Source organism: Onychomys torridus, chromosome X (assembly GCF_903995425.1).
Source record: "Onychomys torridus chromosome X, mOncTor1.1, whole genome shotgun sequence".
In the NCBI taxonomy this organism is placed as follows: Eukaryota; Metazoa; Chordata; class Mammalia; order Rodentia; family Cricetidae; genus Onychomys; species Onychomys torridus.
In genome coordinates this window covers 35,816,336-35,833,426 of record NC_050466.1, presented here as the reverse complement: position 1 = coordinate 35,833,426, position 17,091 = coordinate 35,816,336, and the positions used below count along the sequence as shown (strand labels likewise).

The 17,091-nt window shown below is 41.2% G+C and overlaps 1 protein-coding gene across 1 annotated transcript; it reads right to left on the bottom strand.

Annotated features, from left to right (window-relative positions):
- Positions 1–350: 350 nt before the first annotated feature.
- On the bottom strand, positions 351–13,476 carry Cd40lg (CD40 ligand). Its single transcript, XM_036173937.1, has 5 exons — positions 13,303–13,476; positions 11,148–11,279; positions 6,483–6,537; positions 4,571–4,633; positions 351–1,191 (listed from the first exon to the last, which is right to left on the bottom strand). The coding sequence occupies exons 1-5, from the start codon at positions 13,456–13,458 to the stop codon at positions 815–817; spliced, it is 783 nt and encodes a 260-aa protein (XP_036029830.1). The 5' UTR covers positions 13,459–13,476; the 3' UTR covers positions 351–814.
- Positions 13,477–17,091: the final 3,615 nt, after the last annotated feature.

Below are 17,091 nucleotides of genomic sequence, written 5' to 3'. Positions count from 1 at the left end.
CAGAAACAATGAAGACTGCAGGGAGCTACAACAGATTCCATTAAATACTGTCATTCCATGAGGAGGAATGGGCAGGCCAGGAGCTGTTGTCTACCCTGCCCTGACAGTCCTATAGACAGGAACAGGGTAGCTAATAAGAGAACCAGTCAGCAACAGCATGACTCTATATGTGGTGTGTGTGTGTGTGTGTGTGTGTGTGTGTGTGTGTGTGTGTGTGTGAGAGAGAGAGAGAGAGAGAGAGAGAGAGAGAGGGGGGTGGGATTGGAGAGATTGAAAGACTGAGTGTTGGTTATTGGGGGGAAGGTGGAGGCAGAGTTTCTCAGTTCTCCTTGGGAGAGTTTAGAAACTGGCCTATTGGGGCCATAGGGACCCCAAGTCAACCATAACAGATTGTGAGCTAAGGCTCACACTTGCCCTTCTGCATCTTTCCTGGTAAGTCAAGTGCACTGCCCACTGAAAGACACACTCATAAATCAGCACAACTGAGCTTGGTCAATTATCTACTGTTTCATCCGAGCTCTATCATCTGTGCATTGTGGCTTTGTCTTTTTCTAGGGCTCTCTCGTTGGATACATCAGTAGAGTTGCTGTCTCAGAATATAAGCTCTTAGGGAGCAGGGTCCGTTAGGATTTTGCCTGCCCTGCAATTCTCTTATTTCAGCTCTATGTGCCTTGGGGTACATAATAAATAGTTCTCCGTGAGGAGGGTCCAAGGGTTATAAATAGGCAGTTCAACAGGGGCGGGTCCTAACTGATTTGCTGTATAGGAAAGACTGCCAGCAGCAGCCTTGCTGCAGCCTAGGGCAGCACACTGTTCAGAGTTTGAGCAAGCCGAAAGATGTGAAGCCGATTCCATGGATCACTTGGCTTGCATCAGTCACGTTGACAAACAAAGAAGAATCTTCTTGTAATTCAAATACTCCTCCCAAGTGAACTGACTGTTGGCCGCAGGGTTTGGAGGAACTGTGGGTATTTGCCGCCCTGAGTAAGATTCTCTCGGATCCACTGGTGGACTTCAGACAGAGACTGACTAAAAATGGATCTTTACTTGAAGGTTCCTGATTAGAACAGAAGGTGACTTGGGTGTAGACATAATAGAGTCCTTGTCTTTTAATGGTCAGCTGTTTCCCATTTTCGAGCATTACCAAGTTGTTTTTCATGGTATAATATCCTTTCTTGGCCCACTCTAGAACTGTAACAAAGAGAGAGAAATCCCTGGTGAGCATAAGCATAGCATGCCATATATTTTTCCAACAGGAAATAAAGTTTAAGGTTGATGCTGACTTTATGTGAGAATGAATTCTCCAGGTACGTTATGGCCATCAGAGGCATGGTAAAGAATAGATACCAAGTTTACACGGGCTTCAGAGCTAGTGTCAGCTTCCAACCTTGGTTTTCAAGCTTGGGCAAGTCACTTGATCTCCCCAAGCCTAAGCTCCTCGGCAACAGAGCAGGGACAATATGAAAGCGTATTTCAGAGACTTGAAAGTTCAAGAAAGTAGCAGGTAACAGCAAGTTTTCTCTCTTTAGAGTTCTCTGAGCCAATTGCCCTTGAATTTAAGAAAGTGCAAATGATCAGCCAGGCATGCTGATGAGCATCTAGAATTCCCAGACACTGGGCAGGGAATCTCAAGCTCAAGGTCAATGTCATCTTTGGCTACATAATGACTTTGAGACCCACATGGGCTAAGTGAGAACCTGTCTCAAAACAAAACAAAAGGTACTGGAGAGATGGAGTGTAGAGAAGATCACAGGGACATGCTGGTATCCACCCTACATGAGAAAGCATGAGTCTCAGGTTTAAGGAAAGCCCCTGCTTCAGGAGAATAGGTGGATAGCGATGAGACAAGGGTGCCCTCTTCTGACCTTTGTGTGCTCCCACTACCCTTCACTTCTGTATACATTCACACAGGCATGCATATGCAAACATAAATGAGTGGATAAATGCTTTTAAAATGAAGTGCAAATGATTTCAGAATTATGCATGGCATAAAACTCTTGCTAATGTGTGAATATTTAGCTTATCATGAATTCTACAAAGAGTTGTCAGTCTACCTAGATTAGTGACAGCTCAGAGACAAGACCCTATTTCTTCCTCCTACCTTATGCTGTTGCAAACCTGAACTGCCTCCCACGACCAAGCCTAAAATAGGTAAGGAAGCATGAAAATAAACCATGTACTCATTTAACTGTGTTTTGATCTCATTGTAGTGGGTGCCACCGACTTGAAAGTCCCCATATTCTTGTGGCTACGGCAGAGTCCCCACCAACAGTGTGCCATTTTCTCTGCTGAGATGTTGAGTGGGTTCAAAGTCATGTGTGTACAGGATTTAAAATCTCAGCTTCCACAGAAAGCTAAGTTTGATGGAGGTGAGGGGTGGGAGGTAGGGGGAGGTAAAAGTATTGGTATATTTGCTTTCTTGATATTTTCTAAATATTTAATTTGGTGGTCTTACACCAACTAGGGCATAAGATGCTTCTTGTTCAGACTACTTTTTTTGCATAGGAAGGCATCTCATCATGCCTGATATTTCCGGGTACCCCAACTCCATAAAGGGTGTTTGTTTTATGGTGTTTTCACTTTTAGACCATTTGATTCTGAAAAAAATTAGCAGATTCGCTTCTGTTCAATGAATTAGGTTCCCCCCCTTACATTTTTTCTTTGCCAAGACAGGGTCTCACTACCTATCCTTTGTTGGCCTGCAACTTGCTATGCAGACCAGGCTAGCATAGAACTCATAGAGATATTCCTACCTCTGTCTCCTGAGTTTCTTCCCCTTTGGGGGGACAGGATTTCATGTAGCTCAGGCTGGCCTGGAATTTACTTTGTAGGCTAGGATGATCTTAAACATCTAAGCTTTTTGCTTCCATCCCTAGCACTGAGATTACAGATGTGTGCCACTAGGCACTGCCTTTTCACTTTGTTAATTCTTTGCTTCAGTTTAGTTTTTACTAGGGCATGTAGGTCGAGTTTGTAGCATCATGTCCAGGAAAGAATGAGAATGGAGCTGCAGTTCTCTGCACTTTCTTTCCTACTCTGTGCTGTACAGACCTACTGTGATATAGACTGTGAGGTATTTCACGAGCAGTGCCAATTCAAAATTCCACTGAATATATCCCAGTGCCAAAATATTTAGGTACAACTTAACAAAGATCAGTAGGAAGTGATTCTGAGCGGTTTCTCTGCTGCTGTAATCTAATACAAAAGTGAATATATCATGTGAATGGCTTCACTGGCCATGGCAATAATTGTGGTGTTTTCCTATAAGCATATTTTTAGAGAATGTTAGATGACAAAATTAATAAATATTATAGGAACAACTGGTCTTCATGAAGGACTTTATGTGGCTCTCTGGCTGTCACAGTGAAGTGAGCTAAGTGCTGCCACCTTATGCTGGTGTGGCATAGCTTGAGAAATGTAACTCTTCTTCCACATTAGTTGATTGGATATTCAAAACTACCCTGCGAAGTATGTGAGAAAGAAAACTGCCACAGGATGAATGGGATTTGTCTAAATTCAATTAGTAAGTTGTTCATGGCTCTTGAACCCTAATGTTCACCAACTGCCTAACCAGGATTCTTACTTCTATGCCGTGAGCCACAATATCATGCATGTGCCTGTGTGTCATACCCACTGAGGTGCTTAAATCACCTCAGACACAAGATAGAGTCTTCCTTTGTTTTTCTGTGTTTCTATCTTTGTCTCTTACACACACACACACACACACACACACACACACACAGGTACAAATGCACACATGTGATTTAGAACTCCATTGTAAAGCACTCTGCTGAAGCTTTCAAATGCTGCTCTGATGCTCTTGCCATTATATACACGGGGAAATTTATGCTAGCATACATGTTTCCACCAATCTATAGATGTGACACATTTTACAGCATCAGCCACCACAAGATAGAGATTTGGGGGAAAAATACAGGCTAGAATAAGGCTAGGATATATAAGGAAATAAAAGCATTCAGTGTTGAAAAGATCAGAGTATGCCATCTGTTGTTACTTCATTGAAAAAAATCTAACATCTTGGCGCCTATTGATCATTACAAAATGATTTTACCTTTAATTTCTCTGAGATCAGCCCTACTGAGACTGGGGTTAATCACACAGGGATTGACAGATGACAAAAAAGACCTCCTGAGACCCATTTATACACAGTAAAGAGGTCTTAGGAGGAGAGATGTTCCCAGTGAAGAGGTCACTACCTGCCATCTCTTTTTATGTTTGCAAAATAATGGTTCCTCCACCCAGTCATTCATCATTTAGAGTCAGCCACTGAGCAAAAACATAATGAGAACATCGGGACTCCTTCCCATCTCCTTTTGTCGCTCTAAGTCCCATCTGTGCATTTGAGCTGATTTTGATAACAAAGGACAGTGTTGGAGAGTTACATGGGTAGGTTTGTAAATTGGTCCCTGGAGAAAGAGAAGTATCTCATGATTAGGCTGCATAGCTTTGGAATAACACACACACACACACACACACACACACACGCACACAAATATACACACATACTCCCACACTTGGGTGGCTTTCCCTCAGATGCTATGCGACTTACCGGATGCTGTTTTACTGTTGGCCTCACTTACAACATGTACTGCAATTTGAGGATCCTCATCACCTGAAATCAAACCAAAAGCACACTGTCAGGCCAAAGAAATAGATAACTGCTCATGGAGTTAATGCATAACAGTGACTGTGCTAGAGTAGTTTACCTTAAAGGAAGGAAAACTGGCCAGTAAGTAATACTTTCCATTGAAGGAAAAGGTGATTTCTAATCCTTGAAAAATTGTCTTGGCTGTTTCTATTGGTCCTTTCTGCTGATATTAAGTACTCAGTTCCTCCCAACACAGATGGATACTGACTGGCTAAAACATGTTACATCAAATCTGCCTTGAGTCTTGTTTTTAAGAACAACTGCCATACACTGGAGTGGTAGTGAGTACCAAAGCTGTGCCCGGGCCCTGAGCAGGTAATATGATTACCATGTCTGATTGGGTCAAATGACTGGCCAAACTATCTCTTTCTCTTGCAAGAGCCTTGCTTCCCAATTAAAAGTGCTCATATCCTAAGTATAGAAACCATAGGTGCTTTCTTTCCAGTTACGAGCCCAGTGCTGAGAATTTTGTAGGTATATTATGAAGGATGTTTTGGTGATAAAACCACGTATAATCTGAAAGACCAATTTGGTCAAATTTATGATTTGTCTGAAGACAAACCTCCACAGGGGCTTTTCCTTAAAATCACATTGCAGTTAGCAAATAACACAGCATCGCTGAACATGTCTTGCAGTCACTGTGAGGATGAAAGCTTCAGGAAAATCAGATAGCTGAGCCTTTGGCATCAGACCACTGAGTAAGACAGGTTCTGAGCACTCTCTTCGCCTAAGAAAATTGTATCTATACCTTTATATGTATACATTTCTTCATGTGCATTAGATTTGTGTAGCTATAGCATTGTGTTCAATAACTTTGCAATGTAATAGTTTCTGCAACAGCACCCCTTCCCCTTTCTGCTACTCAAGTCACTCCACAGATCACTGGTTTGGGGGATGCTATATTCTAACAGAAACTGGAAAGAGTTGTGTTCAGAAAAGGAAATAATTGGGAGAGGAAAGAACCTGGAAAGGATCATAAAGGGAGCAGTGGAAGGTGCTGGGCATGTTTAGCCTAGATAATAAAAAGTTCAATGGAAACTGAGGGTCATAGTTGCTGTCTTTAGTAACCAGACAGCTGCTATATAGGGAAAGAACCATTCTTTGCTTAGTATAGCCTCAAAGAACAGAAGTGTTCAATAAGTAGACATTCCAAGAACACAATTTGAGGTAAGACTTTTTTGAGTAGATGTTGACCTTAATATTATTATTAGAGCTATTCAAAGATAGACCAGGTTGTCTTATTAAGTATAAGATGTTCTGTCTCTAGACATGTCTGAGCAAAGGTCATATGCTCAGTGATGCTTTTAAAGGGGATTCATATTCTCAGGAGTGTACTGGATTTGAGAGCCATCAAGGTCCCTTTCTGACCCTTAGATGTCCAGGACACTCTCACTTCAAGAACAGGGCAAAGATTAGAATGTAGTATTGTATTTATTGATCCCAGAATCCCACTGGGTACTGTCCTCCCACAAAATAGTTATCATTGAATGATGAATGCCACTTTTTACCAAATGATGACTTTCTTGTCATCTGGTGCTCTGAAAGTAGAGCTAGATTGTTTGATTGCTTGGATAAATGTATTGGATGTGGGGTTCCTTCATATTTGAAATTGTCAATGTTACAGGAACATAGATAGCCTCATCAATGTGAACATAAAAAGCCTTTCTGTATCACTAAGGCCCGAGAAGGTACCAATTTGACAAATAGTACCTTCTTTTATTTCCAGGGCTAAATGTTCCCTGTTTCATATGGACAAACTAAAGTTTCTTTTTATCCTTTAAGCATTTATGGAAATTGGTAAATAGCAACATACCTTTTTGCATTTCGTAGATGTTTTCTTTTTTCTCTTCTTTGTTTAACATTATATCCTAAAAGAAGAACCATTACAAAAGATCAGTTGAGAGAAGCTCTGCTTTAGGGTTTTCAAGGTCTCATTCATTTGGCAACTGTCAGTACTGTGTTGTCTGCACCTGGTGAGGATTATAATACAGACTAAGATGCTGTCGTTAACTCCATCATAGTGATTGGGAGTCCCTGGCTCTGACAGATGAGCTGACAGCCCAGAAAACTCAGGGGAGACTCTGGAAGCAAAATCCAGGCCTTATTATCTCCATTACCATGCTTTGCCCAGACCAGAGGTTGTGATTCTGACCCTTTCTATGACCTTGGCTTCCCTGCCTTTGACAGATATTGATAAACAATGCTGAATGGGGCAATAATTCAAAATGGGAACTGGCATACAGAATATTATTAAACACAATGAAGGGCCCACACCCTTCATTCTGTTTGAATAAAATTGCTTTGAAGTCTTATAGGAAAAGATTTGAATATGATCATGGGAGAGAAATCCAGATTTTCACTTTGAATGTGCTTTTATGGATAGCTATCCTGTATGGCCTGTACTTATTTAGAACAATCAACATTTGGAAAATATAGGCCATCTCTTAATGCTGACAATGGTGTTCAAAACATGTAGTTTCTTGTTTTTCTTTTAAGATTTTTAATTTTTTAAATTCCATGTATATTGTTTTGTGTTTTTAAGACAGGTTATCATACAGCCTAGGCTAACCTTGACTTGTTAAGAAGCTGGGAGTGACCTTGAATTCCTGATCCTCTTGTCTCTACCTCCCAAATGCTGGTTACAGGCATGTACCACAATAACTAGCTAAATGCAACACTTAAAGATTTCTTTTACTTATAAGGTGAAAAAGTGCCAGATATACTTAAGGAAGCTAACACAGACTTCCTTCTACATAGATTGAGAGATGATAAAAGCTATTGCTGCCATTTTAAGGAGACTGAATGAAAAGCCTGGCAAGTATGAGGTTATCTAGAGGGTCTGAGGATTAAATGAAGTACAGAAAGTACAATCACATTCATAGACCTGGCTCAGTCTGTTTCATAACTCTATTCTGAACACGAGGGGAAAGAAAACTGTAGCGTTTCCACATCTGATAGTCCTGTACTCCTTGACATTTCCGGAACCTAATGTCTGCAGGGCCCTTCCTTCATAGTCCTCACCCCAAGAAGGTGTTTGTGTCGCTACTCTCCACTATTTTAGCTATATGTTCAGCTTGGCCGCCAGATGTGAGGGCATAAGGCACCGAGTCCCAAAGGAGAATCTGAGCCTTGAAATATTCACATGGGCTACACAGATCAACTTTCCATTTGAGCTGCAGTGGGGCACTACAACAATGTGGCAACAGGAAAATGTCTATGAGCCAACAAGTAAACAAATGACAGTTTGGTGTGTTTTCAAACACTGAAGTGTGATGATTGAAGTTAAGATACTACTTTTAGGCTAAGTCGTTGCGGTCCTGGGGCCTGGCCCAGACGAAAATGTGAAGTCAGCAGAGTTTGTCTTTTGTGCACCCAGTCCTGCCTTTTTGTGAACTTCCCCCAGCTACACTCCCCAGAGGTTTTGTTTGTTTGTTTGTTTGTTTGTTTGTTTGTTTGTTTGTTTATTCATTTATTGGGTTCACTCTTCACTTAAACTGAAAGGCTTTTTAAAGTCAAATTTCAGGAAAATCTCACATCAATGATTTGGCTCTCAGTGGAAGCTCTACAGTGGCAGCTATGGATATAGTACCTTTAACCTAAAATGGGAATGGTTTGATCCCATCAAAGGCACCTCAGACATTGGTAGACAGGTAACCATGAGACTGACCATTCTAGACAGGAAGCAAAGTAGATTTTTATGTGCAATTATGCTGTTCAAAGTGGTACCTCCACTTGCCCTAATGTGAGCCTGACTCGCATCTCCCTCCCAAGGTGAGAGCTCTGTGATATTTGTCTCTGAAGTTAGTGAGCTCTTTATCATGAGAGGTATTTAAATGAAAATTGGGTGACCACTTTGTAAAGATGGTAGAGAGAAGACTGAAATTCTAATAACTGAGAATTGCATCTGATTATTTCTAGGATCTCATCAGGCCCTGTGACTTTAGGGTTACTTTGGGCTAGCCGAATCATGATCCAAAGCCCGCTAACATTGGCTAAGAAAACACAGAGCTAATCTAGATTTAGTCTATAGTTGACTTGCTGGGCTAAACAGTTCCAAATACTGTTTCTGAGTGAGACCTTTAGTGAAACGGTGGTCTAAAAGGGCGTCAGTTGATACAAGAGGATTAACTGACTGGAAAACTTTGCATTCAGCTTTTTTATATCCAAAGATGGCATTGCCTAGGCCTCTGTAGCTGCTACAATAGATGCAAGAAGCATCCCCAACAGGTCTACAATATGTTACTAGGGCCTTGGCCGATATGCTTAAAAAGTTCTAATTTTTTCCCCCCATACAAACAGAACCGGCTCTTTTCCTTACTCCTATCCTGGGTAGATGGTTCTGGAAGCTTTCCACATCAGACCTGAATGAGGACAAAGGTAATTGGTAGGTCACCTGTGAAAGCTCTCTGCAAGAAGGAAAAATGAGAAAAACCACTTTCACTGCCATTCAAGAAAATTGAAGACTGGTCACACAGCAAGAGAAGGCCAGAACTGGGAGTGTCCTAAGAGAGAGTCTCACCCTTATTCTGTCACACAATAGAAATGAGCTCAGAAAGATGGAAGACTCTTCAGCAAAACATAATCGTTATGCCATTTGGGATTATCAACCATCATCTCTAACACAACTTTATACAAATTAAAATTAGAAACACCTCCCAGTACCTTGCATTATGCCCAGCACCCTGCAAGGCAAACCTAAGACATTTCCTGAACTCACCAATATTGCAAATAAAATGTTAGGGGTTTTATCTAAATCCCAGATTCTGGAATACAGGTGTTAATACAAGGTACATTACAACCTTGTGTAATTAAAAAATTAACTTGAAAAGCAATTAGGCATTATAGAGAATGGAAACAATAAAACCTAGATTAAACTGGACGCAGTGATACATGCCTGTGGTTAGAAACAGGAGGATCAGGAGTGCAAGTGTTCAGCTACATAGCAAGTTCAAGACAAGCCTAGGCTATACAAGATTGTCTCGAAAATCTAAATAAAGTCTAATTTAATATAAAGAACTTAAAAGCCAGTGACAGATTTGAACTATATTCTGATCCCAGTAAGTGGCCTAGGAATAAGCTTTTAGAGTCTTCACTGGATTAAATCCCACCTTGTTGACAGTACATATTAAGTTCATAAATAAGATCTGAAAAGGACAGTGATGTGGTTCAGTGGGGAAGAGCCCCAGCTGCCAAGCGTGAGGGTCTGAGTTGGATCCACAGGACTCATGTAGTGGAAGGAAAGAATCAAGTCTCGCAAGTTGTTCTCTGACTCCCATGTGTTCAATTTACAAATGAAGTAAGATCTTACGCTCTTTACTCTGTTGTTTAATTATACATTATCTTCACATAAGAATTAATTTCTGTTGGTTTGTTCAGATGACCACCCACCTGGCACAGAGCTTCCCTCAACTTGCAGTGAGTACTGTCTTCTAGAATAACCCCTAAATTAGCCAATGGATGGCCACAGGTACTAGGATCAGTGTTCTGAAGGGAAATGGGCAGGGAGAGTTTTCAAGGTTCTGTTTCAGGAAAAAAGAGCAACTTAAACTCATGTTTGTGATGCACAAATAAATGGAAAAATTCTGGAAAGTTTTGTTTTAGATACTCAGTTACTCGGAAGCTGGATGACAGCTGGAATGTTTAGAAAGCTTCAAATCTTGAGAGTGAAAGGGCTTCCTGATCGAGTACTGTTACAAGGACTCTACTGTGAGCGGCACTGAGAATGGGCATCCACTTCTTCCCGTGCAGTAGAGGGAAGACCACACTATCCCAGTACCTGAAATCCCTCCCATCACTGGGTAAGCACTGAAGACTTCAGGGGTTCCAAGTGCTGTTAGGACAGGCAATCTCTTCCCTTATGGCCTGCCAACTTGGCACCAGATAATCATTATTACTTTAACTAAGAAATAGAGATCAGACTCTAGTTTCACAATGTGAAGATATTAAAGGTTGAATGGAAAAATACAGAAATACAAAATTCCAACTGTATGTATTGCATAACTATTGTGTGGCGATAGCATGTGTGTACTGATGAGTCATGTGTTGCTGTGCATGAGAGTATGTATGTTCTTTAGAAAAACCCTTTTCTATTGCAGTAATGTGCACATGTACAACTTTTATTTTCATTTTATCCTAAGGCTTTGTCTTCATTTGTGCTTTTTGTATGTATCCATTTCTACACCCACCTATATGTGTGTGTGTGTGTGTGTGTGTGTGTGTGTGTGTGTGAGTGTGTGTATGTACATGTGTGTATTTATATACAACACATTTTGATGTCTCACTCTGTAGAACAAACTGGCCTGGAATTCATGGCTGTCTGTCATTCTGCTTTGGCCTCTAGAGCGCTAGGATTGAAGGTGTGACCACCACTCTTGCTAACAGTTTGAAAACTTTCCAGGGTCAGAATTCAGTTTGCACAACTAGGAAATGTACTAAAACTTCTCAGTGAAATCTGTCAGGAACTGAGTAAACACCTTACCTTGACAGGGTTTTCATATCGCCTTCTCACCTCCTCACAGTTCAGCAAGGATAAGGATTCTTCTCCTTTCATGCATCTCTGTAGCTTTTTTATGAATACAAAATCTTCATGAAGGCTTGCTTCCTCTTCTACCTGTTTTGAAATAATAGGCTTATGAGAAGTGTCATAGTGAAGAAGAATGTAGCTAACGATGTCTGCACCCACATTCACTTCCATAGCACTGAAGAGAGGAGGACTTTGAGAGCGTAAATGGAGAGTATTATAAGTTATTATGTTTGATTATTGCTGTTTGATGCTTGCCATTTAACCACCTAAAAAAGCCAGTGATTCAGATGTCATGTTCTCTATGGCTCTGGATAGAAATCACAGCTAATCTGGCAATCTTGCATCACAAAGTGTCTATGTTTTTCAATGTACCACCACAGCAATATCCTATAATTGCCATATTTCTCCTCAGCAATAAAGTAGTTTGATGCTGAGCTAGTTTGCCTACTTCATGGCAGTGTTCACAACATGGGCCTTTATAAAGGCGTTCGTTCAATCGTAATGTGGATTTATAATTACATCTCTCCTTTCTTTAATATTTGTAGAAAGCATTATGCAATTTTAAAGAAATTATCTCTCAGCCCCAAAGTGAATGAGATATTTACTTTTCCAATATTGGAGTAATTAAATGTATGCTATTAACTTGTGCTGTCAACTAATCCCACACCACGTTTTTGTCTTTAGTGTAGATTCTTAACTTTCAAAATGAGAACCAATACAGGCATAGTGGAAGATGGCTGCAGTCCCTGAACTTGCTAAGCTGAGGCAGGAGTGTTGCTGTGAGTTAAAGGTCAGTCTCGCTTATCTATGGTCAGTTCCCATTTATTCAGGGATACATTATGAGACTCTGTCTCAAAAAGAAAAAAAAATCCCAAATCAACCAAACAAAAACAAAACAGAAAAATAAGGTGTAGTTTGCCAATGGCTTTGCCTGTCATTAAGGGTTTACTTAAAGGCTATCGTGTGTTTGGGTCTACATGAGTTATAATTTCTCCATTACCCTCAATGTCTATATACAGGAATTTGACAGAGCCCACCAAATAAGCAAACATTCAGACCCAGACCCTGTCTCTTTGCTCAGCAGTGAAATCCAGTTTGAGTAGGCAAGCAGATAGTCTCCACTCTAGTTATCTGTCTCTACCTCTCCTTACATTGATAGGAACATCATGACTTTCATTTAGGTCCTCGTTTCAAGAAAGGCTAGCTGATGATTCCAGAGAAAATACAGGCATCCAGTTGTTGCCTAGTCATTGTCCTCACTTCCAAACTTTAGGAACAACTAGCTACTCGATGACTTTTCTTCTAGTCCCTTGTGATTGGCATTTTGTAACACAGCCCACATGCCCATCAGTGGAAGTGAACCAATGCATGGATACAAGATCAATGCTGAAGTTGCCCTTTTCTAGTCTGTTCCCTCCCTGTCCTCTCTTGCTCTTATATACCAAACCATTTAAGTGTATAAAGCACCTCAGAGGAGCACAGAGCAGCTTACAATGGCAGTTGACATTGAAAAATTGTACAGAGAGCACCATTCTGATTTTTTTTAAATCTGCAAATTGGGGGCATTGTACACATCTATACTAATCCAAAACACAATGGAATTTCAGAAAAAATCAATGCTCTTTTTGTCTGGGTCGAATTTTTAAAGAAAAAATGTTGTCTTTGTGGGGAAAAATAGTTCACTTAATGAAGCAAATTTTCGAAAATAACTATAGCTGCTGCTGGTCCAGCACTCACTGTGTGTCAGGTACTATTCTAAGTGCTTTACAGGGATAGACTCATTTGACCTGTGGCATGGGTACCATTTTCACCTCTATTTCCTTGGTGTAGAAAGAGAAATAAAAATATAAAGTGACATTCCCAGAATCTCAGAGCAGTTAAGAGCCAAACTATGATTTGAAGCCAGGCTGTCTGACTTCAGATCCCAAGATCTTAGAGGCAAAAATGTGAGACCCCCACTGTCTAGACAATAAATATTATGCAACAAGACTATTAATCCACTTAAGGATTGAGTCTATTGTCCTCCATCATTTGGGGAGAACTTAAATCAACCAGTCCCCAAATCAATAAGATCCCCAATTCAGTTCATGAAGGCTGTAGGTCACCTTACCTTATCCAGTCTCCTATGAAGATACACAGCATAAAGAACCGACCCAATCATCTGGGTGATGAGAAAAACAGTAAGTAAATACATAAAAATCTTCATGCTCATGGGCAGCCCAGGAGCCACGGATCGGGGGGAAGGCTGGCTGTATGTTTCTATCATGCTGGGTTAAAACTGAAATGGTGTCTTTTAACCAAGAAGGTGGCAGAGGCAGCATGAGAAGACTGTCAAAGTGGCCACCTTACTCATGATTAGTTAAGAGAGCACAATCGTCGCAGCCCACACTTCCTGGAAAATGTGCTTCGTAGTCTTCTGTCCCAGTCAAAAAAAGAAGTTACGTAAAGGTTTTTTCTTTTCTTTTCTTTCCTTTTTTTTTTTTAAATGCTACACACATAGCATTTACTTCCAGGCTTTCCCTTTTGTTAGTAAAGAAGAAACGAGTTTCTTCTTCCATACATTCATTCTTGCCTTGAAATGTCACAGACTTCTTAAGAGACAATGGCAGTATTTTCCTATCGCTGTCTAAATTTTGAGGTTCACCAGTTTCAAGGAAAGTGACAAATGAGTCCACTAGTAATAAACTTATTTCAATTTCAGTCTTACTCATATAACCTGGAACCTGGTAAAGGGGAAAGGAACAGATGTTAGCAAAACTATGGATTGATTTCATACCCAGTGTGCCGCTAGATAATTGCTTCTTGAGACTTTGTTTCTTTAATGTCTAAGCTCAATGAAATCTTGCTAGCTTTGCTAGTCAAAACCACATGTCATCAAGTGAAAAAAAAGCTCCCTATTTTTTAAATAAGTTGTAGCTGGAAAGAGAATTCGAGAAAAGGCCAAACTACCCTACAGTGTTTGGAGAGTTCAGAGCAAACCTTGGCAAAGAAGCTAAAGGAGAATGTTCAGCCTGATTGGGCCACATTGTCTGTCTCCATGGTTACAGTCCATGATGCTGATGAATGTCTAAGGATAAGAAGAACAAACTTCGGCTAAGTGACCTGGGTTCTAGTCCTTGCTGTACCAATACATCCTTAGAGACCCCAGGAATTCACTTTGCTCCTCTAGAGCTCCGATTCTCCTCCATAAATGGCAGCCACCTGTCTTCCTTAGCCCATAGGTTTGGGTGAAGATGAAGTAAAAATGGGAATGAAGAGACTTTTGAGGCACCTTATGCAATATGTGGTTATCCCTATTGTTTTTGTTTGGTTGGTTGGTCTGTTGGTTTTGGTTTTTAGAGACAAGAAATGAGTTTTTCAAATGATTGCTAACTCTTTATATAAAAAAGCAAAAACAACAGCAGTGGTCAAGCGACTTCAGGTTGTGACACTTTGTGCAGGATTAAATGTGTACGAGTGGCTATTGTGATGTCATATCAGATAGCCTTCAAACTGAACACAGCTGTGGAAATCCCTCTCCCACATCCCGACCTCACATAGAAACCATGATAAAACTGCTTTGGTGATTCCTACAAAACTGTTTTAAGAGACAAATAGGAAATAGTAGCGCTGCTCTGCTAGGCATGCCGTCTGTGTAGTTAGTGCCTGCCGTCTTCCCCTCCCACGCCTCTGCATCCTGTCCTGGGCCCAGACCTGAGCAGTTTGTCACTACATCTGCTAAGGAGGTAGCTTCAAAGCAAGTGATAAACTTTGATCAGTCAAGTCAGAGGCTTTGCTTCTTAAGACAAGTGATCATGCTTGGGCTCTCAGGGCTGTGTCCCAGGTCAACTTCACGTAATTATAGAAAGTTCTATTTACACAGGGCCTGTGAAGATCAGTTTGGCCCAGCTCAAGAGGGAGATTACTTCAGGGACCTCAGACAGGTAGTCAAGGGTTTATTGTGTGATCAACTTCAAGAAAGAGTCAGTCAGCCTTCCTGCTCCCCCTTCTTCATCGTCAGCCTCCTAAAGCCTGACTTTTGCCCACAACCCAACATTGAAACCGCTGCTTCTGCTATTAGCTCAGTTACAGTTTTGTCTGAATGCTTTTCAGCATTCCTTTTTGGTGCCTTCTCTGCTGTTCTCCTGACTTATTTTTCTACCATTCTGGATAGTCTCCACCCCTGAATTCTGTACCACTATGACACTTTATTCCATTTTATTTGCCAGATTTACCAAGTGTGATTGGCTGATAAAAGCTGTACAGATTTCAGGTGTGCATGATGCTATATGCATTGTGAAATGATTGATTTTGTTTTTCACCAAGCATTTTATAGGCTATCTATGACATGTCCTGCTCACATTCCTAGTTTGAGGTTGTCCCCTTGTGTCCACCAAATACAACTGTATTCCATTATTGGAGATTTATATGGCTCAGTTACTATTACATATTCCCTTGCTCAAGTCACAGGCCACTCACTCTAAAGAGTTGCTTCCTCTTAGAATGCTCTCTACTCTTCATTTGATCTTCTTTTTTGTACCCATTACACGTCTTTAATCCCAGCACTCAGGAGGCAGAGGCAGGTGGATGTCTGTGAGTGCAAGGCCAGCCTGGTCTACAGACTGGGTTTCACAATAGCCAGGACTGTTACACTGAGGAACTCTGTCTCTAAAAATAAACAAACAAAACTTAGGTCTTCTTTTTGGTTATCTGTCTTTCCTTTCCTTCTGCTTTCTTCCTCTTCTTATCCCAGTCATTGGCCTCACCATGCATCTAACTAGAGAGGCTAGAGACCTGAGAGTCATTGTCAAGTCCGTTCTCTGTCTTACCTTAGATGGCTGTCCAGTTCCGATGGTCTTCTTTCTCCCACAGCTTCTCGATTACTTCTGCTTTTCATCATGCCTCCTGTCAGCAACCAACCCCAGGCCTTGGCTCCTTCCTTTTCTTGGCTTACTAAACTGTAGCACCCCAAATTGTCTCCTGGCCTCCTTTCCTGCCCCACTCATCTACCTTCCACACTGTTAGATTAAATTGAAATCTTTTATGTGACCTTATTAGCCAATCCAATTGGACCTAAGACTTGGTTCCAGACTCGAGGCAGACATGTGCCCTAGCATATTTGAATGTTTGAATGGTTCTAGTGTACTGGACTCGTATTTCAATTCATTCCTTGAATCAATATCTCTCTCTCTGTCTCTCTCTCTCTGTCTCTCTCTCTCTGTCTCTCTCTCTGTCTCTCTCTCTCCTCTCTCTCTCCTCTCTCTCTCTGACTCTCTCTCTCCCTCCCTCTCTCTTTCCCTTCCTCCCTCCCTTCTTTTCTTCTGTCTCTCCCTTTTTTTCTTCCTCTTTCCCTCCCCTATTTTCCTTTCTTCTCCCTCTAGTCCCAGGGCCTCTTTTTTGCTCTGCAAGTGGTTGACATGAGGTGTCCCATCAGAAGCTTCTCTCTTCCTGTCCTTTTTCACAATAGTCCTTTTGCACAATGCAACAATGGCTAGTTTTCCAAGCTTCAGCTCTGCTATGACGTATCATTCTGAGGCAGAAGTCCTTCCTGTTGGAACTCCCTGTACTTATTGTTCTCTAATACTGAAAGGGCTGGCCACTGTGGTAGGTCCCCAGAAAACTCTTGGGTGAAGCCTGGGCTGGTGAAGCACTGTTGCGATGCTAGCTAGCACTTGGGAGCCTGGGGCATGAGCACAGTGAGGTAGATACCGTCCTGGTCTGCACAGACCCCGTCTAAGAACAAACAAAAATGAAAAGTAGACCTTCAGCTTCCCACATCCAGAAGTGACTGTCAAACCTCCTTCCCAGCAAGTATGTAGATTTATGGTACACAGGAAAGTACTTGGATGGAGCTCTAATCAAATGTTGACAGCTGTTGATTTAGTTTATAGGAAGCATTAAGTAAATGATGTGAATTGTC

Bases quoted from the DNA above. Each gene is read 5' to 3' on its own strand.
- Cd40lg (XM_036173937.1), bottom strand. From the start codon at position 13,458: ATGATAGAAACATACAGCCAGCCTTCCCCCCGATCCGTGGCTCCTGGG. The intron at 6,538-11,147 runs GTAAGGTGTTTA...TTCTTCTTTTAG, and splicing joins GATATGAAAACCCTGTCAAG to GATATAATGTTAAACAAAGA. The intron at 4,634-6,482 runs GTATGTTGCTAT...GTTTGATTTCAG, and splicing joins CATCTACGAAATGCAAAAAG to GTGATGAGGATCCTCAAATT.